The 11,535-nt window shown below is 25.3% G+C and overlaps 1 protein-coding gene across 1 annotated transcript; it reads right to left on the reverse strand.

Moving 5' to 3' along the window:
* Positions 1-963: 963 nt before the first annotated feature.
* LOC117181845 (homeobox protein not2-like) lies at positions 964-6,211 on the reverse strand. Its single transcript, XM_033374840.1, has 2 exons — positions 5,826-6,211; positions 964-1,370 (listed from the first exon to the last, which is right to left on the reverse strand). The coding sequence occupies exons 1-2, from the start codon at positions 6,028-6,030 to the stop codon at positions 1,030-1,032; spliced, it is 546 nt and encodes a 181-aa protein (XP_033230731.1). The 5' UTR covers positions 6,031-6,211; the 3' UTR covers positions 964-1,029.
* Between the last annotated feature and the right edge of the window lie 5,324 nt (positions 6,212-11,535).

The raw sequence follows: 11,535 nt of genomic DNA on the forward strand, positions 1-11,535 counted from the left end.
ATATTATAAATGTAAGGATCTTCAATTGCAAATCTTCAAGATAGACTCGGAAAAAATATAAATTTTTCTTTCTCAAATATTTTCTAATATATTATTAAATAAGTGAAAATAAAACAACGTGAAATGTAAATTAATATTTTAAAATATTTTATAAATATAGTATTTACAAAATGTAAATTAGTTTTTTGGGAAAGATATATTAATAATTATTTTATTCCTAATTTTAAAATAAATAAATAATGATTTATGAATAAACATTTTTTTTTTATTTTTATGAATATTAAATGACATTATATACAAAGTACAATAATAAAAGTACAGATATCTTAGAATTAAGACAATTTTTTAATCTGGTAGTTCAGATTTCCTAAAAAGTAAAACAAGAAAAAATCGACAAGTCCGGATTCGCATTCATGAATTCATAAAAAATAATACATATAACTAACTTCTGTTATGAACAATTATAGAGTAATAAATAAATATATCCTGTATATACATTCACCTATAGTACAAAAATAGTACTTAAAAAATAAAAGATCAAAGTCGATAATAAATTTTCGGCTCTATACTGTTTTGGAACAAATATTGACGTTTTGTTAATAATTCGTACATTTTTATTATTTAAACAAAATACAATCTCAAAGGGTCGGAATATTTATTTCTCCAATACTTTACTAATTTATTTACTTAAATTTTCTAATACTTCTCAAATAAATTTTAGCCCCAATTTCTAAAAATGTTAAATATTATTTTACAAAGTGACTCGACTTCTTGAAATTCGGGATGAATAGTTTAATATTTTTCATACATTGTTTACAATCTTCCCGAAATTTCTGGTCTAGTCGATACCCTTTTTTATTTCCTTTTTTGCGGACTAGATGCAGCCATTATTTTAATAATAAAATTGTAAAATTTATATATAAATAATACAAAAATGGCACGTTCTGGTTTGATTTAAAGCCGTTTTTTTTTGTTTAATAAAAGAAAATTTTCTTTTGAGCCCTGAGAAAGCGAGCCCTGGTGGGAAGACTATGAATAAGGGGTTAAGTATTCAACTGGATTCTGATATTTCTGATGCTCAATCGAGTCTTGATGGTTCTGTGGATATTGGTTTGGTTCAGATTTATCAAAATTTCCTTCCAAAACATTTCGTCGATTCGATTTTTGGCCCATTTTTCTTTCCTTATTTCTTCGGTTTGAGAACCAGGTCCTAATTTGCTTTTCGGATAAATTTAAAGTCTTACTAAGCCCGAAGACACGATTTTTTTCCAAACTCTGATAGCTTATAAATTCATTTTCAAGCATATTCAGTTGCTCTGGGGTGAAAACTGACCTAATCTTCCTCTTCTTTTCTTCCTTTCTTTGGCAATCTGAAACAAAAATATATTTTTATGAAGGTAGATATGGTGAAAAACTTTTTTTAAATGAGAAATCACCTAAAAACCTTCCATCCTTTCCCAATTATTAAAAGCGCATTACGCCATTTTCGATTAATTCTCGAAACTATATCGAAATTCCTCGAAAAAAATTGAAACTATTTTTGTGGGGAAACCAGTGTTCTTTATTGGATAAAGTTTTCATTTTTCTTGCCACTTCAAAAAAGTCTGCAAATTCCAGGTTTATGAGAAACGTAAAGTTATCCAATTGTTACAAAGCACATGACGCTGTTTTCGATTATTTCTCGAAACTATCTCGAAATTACTCGAAAAAAATTGAAAATATTGATGTCGCGAAACCCGTGTTCTTGATTGGATAAAGTTTTCATTTTTTCTTCCGCTTAAAAAAAGTCTGCAAATTTCAGGTTTATGAGAAACGTAAGATTATCCAATTATTATAAAGCACATGGCGCCATTTTCGCTTACTTTTTGAAACTATATCGAAATTACTTGAATATTTTTTAACTATTATATTCTGAAAACTTCTTGTTTATGAGAAACACAGAGTCATTAAATTATTAACAAGCTGATGGCGCCACTTAAGATTATTTCTCGAAACTATCTCGAAAATACTTGAAAGAAATTGAAACTATTGTTGTCGAGAAACCCATGTTCTTGATTGATTGAAGCTTTCATTTTTTTTGCCGCAAAAATATTCTGCAAACTTCTTGTTTATGAGAAACAAAAGGTCATCAAATTATTAAAAAGCACATGGCGCCATTATCGCTGACTTCTTGCAACTATTTCGAAATTACTCGAACAAATTTTTAAACTATTGAGATCTGGAAACCCGTGTTCTTAATTGGATTAAATTTTCGTTTTTTTTGCCGCTTACAAAATTCTGCAAACTTCAGGTTTATGAGAAACATAAGGTCATCCAATTATTAAAAACCACATGACGCAATTTTCGATTAGTTCTCGAACCATCTCAAAATCACTCCAAAAAATTTGAAACTATTGTTGTCGGGAAACCCGTGTTTTTTATTTCTTGAGATTCTTGGAAAGAAATTTTGTTTGAAAGTTTCAAAACATTTTAAAATATTTCGAAAATAACTGGAAGATTTAATGACAGTTTTTTTAATTTTGAAAGATTTTTTTTTTAATTTTAGGAATATTTCGAGTCAGTTTAAGTGATATTTATTCTCCAAAGTTCTAAAAGTACTCAATATTTTCCAAACTGAGTCATATTTTTCTTATCATTTTTCAAAACCCTAAAAAATAAAAAATTATACTTTTTCGACATGTCTGAAAGGATTTTTTTAATTTTCTCCAGAAACTTAGGAAAATGATATATTTATTTAACTTTAAAAACAAATGAACAAATAAATCTAAAAAAGAAATGTTTATGCGAAATGTTTATTTTCCATTTTAAATTATTTATCCCTTAAAAATAATAACTTGGGTAAATTTTGTTTTCCTTCATTACTGAAAAATGTTTGTATATAAAATTCTAACTATTTGGTGTTTGTTGAGGAATCAAAATCTTTGTTAAAAATTCATTTCTTTTCACATAACATTTATGATTTTCATAAAAAATTTATTTCTTTGGTTGACAATGTGACTATTTCGTTGAAAATATATATATTTTGGTATAAACTTCATCTTTTTCTTTAAAAATTAATATTTTCATTTTAAACATTTTTAACTAAATAACAGCCTATTTATCCAAAAGGATTCAGTTTATGACAACAACAAAAAAGATTTTTCAACATAATATATGAATTCTCGAACAGATAGTTGAATTTTTAACTCAAAAAGATGAAATTTTACCAAAGGAATTTAACTTTTAATCAAGCAGTTTTATTTTGTAATCAAAAAGATAAATTTTTAAATAACATGATGAATATTTAACTGAAATACTTAAATTTTCGATCGAAAAGATGAATTTTTAAACAGGAAGATTAATTTTCTACCAGAAAGATGATTTTTTATTAAAGGACATGAATTCTCAACCATATAGTTGAATTTTTAACTAAAAAAGATACATTTCCAACCAAAAATATGAATTTTCAATTAAGAAGATTAACTTTTACCAAAAACGATAAATGTTGCTCAAAATAAAAATTTTCAACTAAAAAAGATAAATTTTCAACCAAAAATTGAGTAGTTAAATTTCCAGTTAAAAGTTAATGTTCAACCAAGGAGATGCGATTTCAATTCAAATTATGAAATATTCCATTGCAATAACTGCATTTTTCAGTTGAACACAAAAATTGGAATAACTGAACAATTTTTTATTTTCCCTGACCGTTCTAAATTTTTGTTCATGAAGAAAAATCTTACACCTAGGAAATCTATAATGTTGATATAAAAAATGTTTTTCTAAATAATTATATTTTAAACACATTTAGTGACAACTACCATACAGAATTTTAAAAGGAATGATCTCCATATTACGTCAAATACATGATTTTTTAGCAAAAGAGTTGAGCTTAAATTTACAAACCCAGAATTATGCATTTTCTACAAAGATAACTAAATTTTCAATTAAAAAATACGAGTTTCCAACAAATGAATTGAATTTTCAACTAAAAAAATTAATTTTGTAGCAAAAATGGAATAGCTATATTTTTACTGAAAAAATGTTTTTTTTCCACAACGACAAAAAAAGATAATTTTTAACAAAATATTTTACTTTGAAAAAAAGAATTAACCAAATCGATGAATCTTTAAACAAAAAAATTTCAATAAAATATGTACATTTTCAACCCAAAATATGTATTTCATACAATAAAAAAGACAAATTTTCAGAATAGTAGATGAATTTTCTCTTCTTTTTCTATTGATCTCAAGTTTATTTCAATTGTTTAAGAAACAAATAAACTTGTAAAAATGGTCATTTTTCATTTGATTTGTTTCCGTAGATGTGAAATAAAAATAAATTAAAAAATCGGCTGTCATAATTCTCTATATGGTCATAATTTAAATAATTTTCATTTTCTTAAAAAATTTTCCCCTTGTTAATCGTGAAAAGTTATTTGTTTCTGAAATTATTAACCCAATTAAAGAACCTTGAAAGTCATATTTTATTGTTTAGAATATTTGGAAATTGATTAAACAATTTTTATTACTTAGATGAAAATTCTGCTGTAAAAAAAATTATATTTTTGGTTGGCAATTAATTTCATTGGTTACAAATTTAATTGTTCGGTTTAAAATGTATTGTTTATAGGAAAAAATGAATTTTTAAACTGAAAATATATCGATTCCGTTTTTTAATTGAAAAAATAACTATTCAAATTTCTTATGAAAATTCATTTATTTTGTTGAAAATTTTTCTTATCGTTAGCAAAATTAAGCTGTATGGTTAAAAATTCATTTTTTTAATCAAAAGTTCAAATATTTCGTTCAAAATTAAATGTTTTAAATTGAAGATTCAAACTTATAGTTGAAAATTATTGTCTTTGGTTAAAAATTTAATAAAGTTTGTTGAAAACTCTTTTTCTGATTGAAATTAACTTTTTTAATTGAAAATTTAACTACTTCATCTATGGTTGAAAAAGTATATTTTTTAGTTAAAAATTAAGCCATTTGGCTGAAAATATATGCATTTTGTTGAAAAATTTTCTTTTATGGTAGAATATTAATCACCTTCATAAAAAATCATCTTTTTGATTGACTATTCATTTCTTTGGATGAATACTTAACTGTTTTCTTGAAAATTCGTTTTTCATGGTCAAAAATTTATTTTTTCATACTTATTTATTGTTTTTATTAAAAAATTAATGTTCTTGAATATTCCTAATTTTCGGAGAATGTTAATCTTTGTGGTTGAAAATTCTTTTTTTTATGTTTTTTTTTAAAGATACCTCATTTTAGTTAAAAATTCATTTTTTTGGTTAAAAACTTAAATATTTTGTTGAAAATTAATTAATATTGTTGAAAGTTCATCTTTTCTGTAGAAAATGGATCTTTTCATTTAAACATATATTTTTTGGATTGAAAATTTAACCTAAAAAAAATTATAACGTTCAAAGAAAATTATAAATTGGTTCGGGAAAAGTCACGAAGAGTTAGAGAATTTCGAAATAAGGATATGGGGGGGGGTCTAGTTATATGGTAATCTTATTAGTACTTCCTAAATATATTTCAGAGCCAAAATATAAAAAATTTATTTATTATTTAAAATTGTAAACATTTTTCCTCTGTAGCGATCAATTATTAATAAATAAATTTTTAATTTAAAAATTATGAAAGTACGAGAAAAGCGTGAAGTTTAATTTGCCAAACATCAGTTTATCTGAATGCATTCTCCAGGCATACGTTGCAGAAACGTAACAGTTACGTTGTATTGCCCACTTCATTTGGGATCCTAACATGGATCCAATGGGATATTATTTTTGTCGTTCCCAAATAATTTCCAAATAAAATATAATTTTCTTAACTCACCTTGAATTTTTTTGTAGAACACTTCTTCAGCATCAACTTTTTTAAATTCATTTTTACGAATTGCGGATGCTAATCGTTCTCTCGCGACAATTTCCTTTACTGCCAAGTCCACTTGTTGCATCAATTGCAACTCCTCAAATGTCCAATTGGTACACCAGTTTCTAAATATTATTAAATCCAATTGCGCAAATACATCGTCTTGCATTTTTTTATTTTATAAAGACAATTCACGACGTAACCGAAAAGCGTCTACTATTGTTTCGGTAGTAAATTCATCTGTTCAAAACAGGATAGAAATTGAACTTCTGCTTCTGGAGCGTCTACCAATCAGAAGCGAAGCGCAGGTAGCTCAAGAACCACTGAGGTACTCACTGAGAAATGACACATAATGTTTACGTGACAATAACGTAACTCTACTCAGGATATTAATTTATTTATTTTTTCCTCATAATTGGGTCTTCATAGAATGAGGTTTGTAATTACCTACATTTTCAAATAGGCTATTTGCTCGTGTCTTCGAGATGAATCAATCGACCTATTGTTGAACCTTTTGTTGAAAAAAAAGTTGAACCAGTACAGATTTATAAAGTGAAAAAAAAAGTATTTATTCTGTTTATGTGAAAAAAACTTTTTCGAGATTTAAAATACAACAATATGCTATCTATTGTTCGCATCTTCGAGACGCATCTAGAAACCTATTGTTGAACTTTTTATGACCTATAAGTACCGATTTATGAAATTTAAACAAAAAATGTGTATTCTGTTTATACGAGAAAAACTTTGTTCATGTGAGGAATACTACAGTACTGCATTATGATTTTTGGCAACTGGAAACATAAGGGTGTTTAATGTCATTGTTCGCGTCTTCGAGACGCGTCGCAGCTAGGAAAAAAGTCCTCGGACAAATTGATTTCCAGAAGACAATTATTATCCGATTTTAACTTTTTTTAAAATGAAAACTAATAAAATAATTTCGCATCGAAATGTTGTAGCGGATTTTTAAATTTTAGTTTATTTTTTTGTTTATTCGATAACAAAGATGACAAAATTTTAACTCTTAAAGTATACTGATTTTTGAAAAATACTTTATTTAATCAAAAATACCTAGGAAACTGAAAGAAACTATCCAAAAAAGTAAGCGTCTTAATATTCGTAATTGTATACTTAATTAAGTGTAGTCAAAGATTAAGTTTCTCAAAACTCTGTAGACTTTGAGGTACACATTCTCATCGTGACACTCGCGCTGCGCGCTCAAATTTCGACAGACATTTGTAAACAGGTTTTGTTGAATCTTTTTCTTCTCGTAACTTTCGTTGTTTTTCTACACATTTTTAAATTTATTTTAAAAATTTTCAACGTTATTGTTCACGAATAAAACAAAAAGTACGCATCCTATCAAGAAGTATTTTTCAACGAAATTGAAAATCTTTTTTTGGTTCACAAATTTTCTTATTCATCTTTTTTTGTATACTACATAGTTTGACAACAAAATGGAATTTTTGATTATTTTTTGTGCAATTAAAATTTTAACGTTCGATTTTCCAAGAAAATCAAAAAATTAGTTATTATAATCTTGTAGAACTTTAAAAATCAACGTTTTTCTTTACTTGACTTTTTTTCATATCGTGCTGTTTTTGGCTCGAAATTTTGATTTTCGATTGATTAAAAATTGTTTGAAAATGCTATAATTCTTAGCATTTTTTTTAATCGAAAAAAAGTCATTAGAACAAATTGTTTGTCATTTTCAATATTATGAATATCCGTAAATAGAATTTTCAAATTCAGAAAAAAAGTAATCTAAACAATTTTCAAAATGCGCTCACATTTGAATTTTTATCAAAAATGGCTGGTTAACGAACTCGTCCTTTCTTTTACGAGCTAAAAAAAGTGTGCCAAAGATGGATTTGATGCGTTCATTTTTTCGAGAGTTATCGTGTTTACGGACGGACGGCCGGACAGACAGACAGACAGACGCCATCGTAATAACTTGATTTTCGGATTCAGGGGGTCTCGAAACGTGGAGATCTGTTGAAAAACTGTAGTGTCAAATTTGGGACAATTCTAATTCTTTCTCAATCGTAAACGATAAGAATGTAAAAAGATGTACAATAGCAATGCAAATGTTAAAAAATAGATTGCATTTGTTATAAACAAATAAGTTAATGAAAATGGTTTCGTGTGGATTAGCGGCGATTTATCACTTTATTCGCACTAAATTTGAACAATTCATGGTCATAAAGAGTTTTTTCAGTGGTGTAGCCAGGGGGGAGGCTTTGCCCCCCCCCCCCCGAAACTGGGTATTTTCATTATTCAATTCCCTTTCCCCCACTCTCTGTCTATACATAAACTCGAATGATAACAATTTCTTAAAACAATTGTTGTTTACAATAATATATTGTTTAATGTCATCAAAATGTTCTTAAAAATGTAGATGTTAGTTATTTACAGTTAATTGGATCGAAAATATCAACTTTGTACCTTCAAAAATAGTCAAATAGTGCATTTGTTAATTAAGATAGTTAAAACAAGTATTAGCTCTTATTTAGTGAACAAATATTATACTTAGGTTTTGTTTCCAAGTAATATATGATCGACTTCATAGAAAAAACATTATTTATTCTATCAAAAATACCTGATATGGATGTTTGTTTATAAAAATTTCTTTTAAAATAGCAAATTATTAATTTACTTTTATTAAATCAACTAAAAAACTCTTTTTGTCCATAAATTATTAAAATGAGTGCTAATCAATTACCTAAAAATAAAAAAACTACATTTTACGTATTATTGTTCATTTTTAGCAATTTCTGTCGTTTTTTTCATATAAATAAATACTAATGGACAATTTGAATATTGCACATGAATTTCTAAACAATGTTTAATTGTTTAAAAAATGTAAATTATTAAAAAAATTATTTATTCCCACAAAATGTAAAAAATAATCATATTTTTTAACAAATTTCGATTTGTTCAAACAATTTTTCTTGCTCAAGCAGTTCTTTTTTCGTCAACTATAAAAAAATGAAACGAAATAGAATACAGAAAATTATTTTTCTGAATGAATACTGTATAGAAAAAATAAATCAACCATTTTTTTAATGTTTAAACAAATATAGTTTATTTAAATAATGGTCTTTCCAAAAATATTTTAAAATTTGTATTTCCAGAATTAGACATAATATTGAATGATTTTGTTGAGAATTCTTTAAGTTTTCAACTCTTGTTGAGATCTTTTTTAAATATTCTGTTATGTTAGTAGAAAATTGAATTATTTCATGGAAAATAAACTTTTTGGTTGAAAATTCAACAATTTTGTTGGAATTTTAATTTTATTGTATTCAAAATTTGTCCTTTTCGATTAAAAATTCATCTTCTTTACTAGAAAAGATCTTGGTTGATCATTCATATTTCTTCATCATTGAAAACTCATCCTTTTTGGTTGATGATTCTATTATTTTAGTAGAAAATTCAATTATTTTTTGGGAAATTAACTTTTTGTTTGAAAATTCATATTCACGATTTCAAAATTCAACTGGTTCTTTGACAATCTTTTTTTGTTTAATAAGTTTTTGTGTCAATATTATATTATTTTAGTTGAAAATTCAAATATTTTGATGAAAATTCAAATATTTTGATGAAAATTTAATTATTTAGTTGAACTTTTTTTTAAAGAGAAAGTTCGTATTTTTCAATTGAAAATAAATTTTTATGTAGAAAAGTTCTTTGTTGAAAATTCTTCTTTTCTGGACAACGTTGAAGTTTGCCACAGATATGGATTTCAAAGTTGTGTAATTAATTTAAAAAAACTAAAAGTCATGTCAAAAAAGTAAAAACACTTGATTTTTCGATCCGATGCATACTTTGTTTATAACAATTTCAGAAAACCAACAAATGGCGTAATTGTTTAATAAATTTTTTAAACAAAAAAAATCAAAAGTGCACACCGAGATATTTCAGAGACGAATCGAGAGGTGTTTTTACTTTTTTTATATGACTCTTAGTTTTTTTTAAATTAATTACACAACTTTGAAATCCATATCTGTGGCAAACTTCGAAGTCGTCATTTTTGGTTGAATTCCCCTCTTTTTGGATAAAAATTGAACTAATTCGTTAAAATTTCGGGTTTTTGAATGAAAAAATAAAATTATTTTTTATTGAAATTCAATCTTTCCTGTTTGAAAATTCGATAATTTGGCTGAAATTCATGTTTTTAGATTGAAAGTTCTATTTTCTTGGAAACTTAATGATTGCGTTCATAATTCGTCGCTTTGAATTAAAAATTTATCTTTATTCGCACAAAAGTTCTTGATTAAAATTTTTTTTTATAATTTGTCACTTTTGCTTGAAAATTCAACTAGTCGATTAAAAATTCATCTATTTTGGAAGAAAATTGATGTTTTATGTTGAAAATGCAATAAATTTCTATTTGAAAATTTAAATATTTCTTCTTCAAAATAATTATTTCTATTTCTTGTTCTTCAAAAACTTATTCTTTTTTATGTAAAGATTCTTTTATTTTAGTAGGAAAAGCAATGATTTGTTAAAAAAAAAAAAAAAAACTTTTTGGTTGAAAATTTCATATTGAAGAGTTGTTGAAAATTTTTGTTTTTTGTAATGAAAATTCGTATTTTTGGATTAAAAATGCATTCTTTTTTAGAAAAGTATTTGGTTGAAAATCCATTATTTTTTGGAAAATTCCTTTTTTTGAGTTCAATTCGACTTTTTTGTTTTGTTAAAAATGAACTGCTTCGTTAAAAATTCGTTTTTCCTAATTCAATTTTTTAACTGAAAATTGAACAATTGAAATTTAAGTTGAAATTCATGTATTTAGAATGAAAGTTCCTCTATTTTGTTAAAAATTTGTCCTTTTGAATTTAAAAATTCATCTTTTTGGCACAAAAGTTCTTATTTGAAAATGTCTTCCAAAAAATCATCTCTTTTGCTTGAAAATTCAACTATTCGATTAAAAATTCATCTATTTTGGCAGAAAATCGACGTTTTATGTTGAAAATGCAATATATTTCTATTTGAAATTTTAATTATTTCTTATTAAAAATAATTATTTCTCTTTCTTGTTCTTTAAAAAATTATTCTTTTTTGTGTAAAGTTTCTGTTATTTTAGTAAGAAATACAATGATTTGCTGAAAAAAAACTTTTTGGTTGATAAATTCATATTGAAGAGTTGTTGAAAATTTGTGTTTTTTGTAATGAAAATTCGTATTTTTGGATTAAAAATGCATTTTTTTGTAGAAAAGTATTTGTTTGAAAATCCATTATTTTTTGGAAAATTCCTTTTTTTGGGTTAAATTCGACTTGTTTGTTTTGTTAAAAATGAACTGCTTTGTTAAAAACTCGTTTTTCCTAATTCAATGCTTTAACTGAAAATTGAACAATGAAAATTTTAGTTGAAATTCATGTATTTAGATTGAAAGTTCCTCTATTTTGTTAAAAAATTGTCCTTTTGAATTTAAAAATTCATCTTTTTGGCACAAAGGTTCTTATTTGAAAATGTCTTCCAAAAAATCATCTCTTTTGCTTGAAAGTTCAACTATTTGGTTCAAAATTTCTCTTTCTTGGTAGAAAATTGATATTTCATGTTGAAAATCCAATATATTTCGAAATGAAATTTTAATTATTCCCCTATTTCTTCTTTAAAATTATTTCTATTTCTATTTCTACTTCGAAAATTATTCTTTTTTGTGTCAGGATT

This window comes from Belonocnema kinseyi, chromosome 10 (genome assembly GCF_010883055.1).
Source record: "Belonocnema kinseyi isolate 2016_QV_RU_SX_M_011 chromosome 10, B_treatae_v1, whole genome shotgun sequence".
Classification (NCBI taxonomy): domain Eukaryota; kingdom Metazoa; phylum Arthropoda; class Insecta; order Hymenoptera; family Cynipidae; genus Belonocnema; species Belonocnema kinseyi.

Excerpts from the sequence above, each read along its gene's own strand:
- LOC117181845 (XM_033374840.1), bottom strand. The coding sequence starts at position 6,030 with ATGCAAGACGATGTATTTGCGCAATTGGATTTAATAATATTTAGAAAC. Across the intron at positions 1,371-5,825 it reads GTTCTACAAAAAAATTCAAG|ATTGCCAAAGAAAGGAAGAA; the intron begins GTGAGTTAAGAA and ends TTTTTGTTTCAG.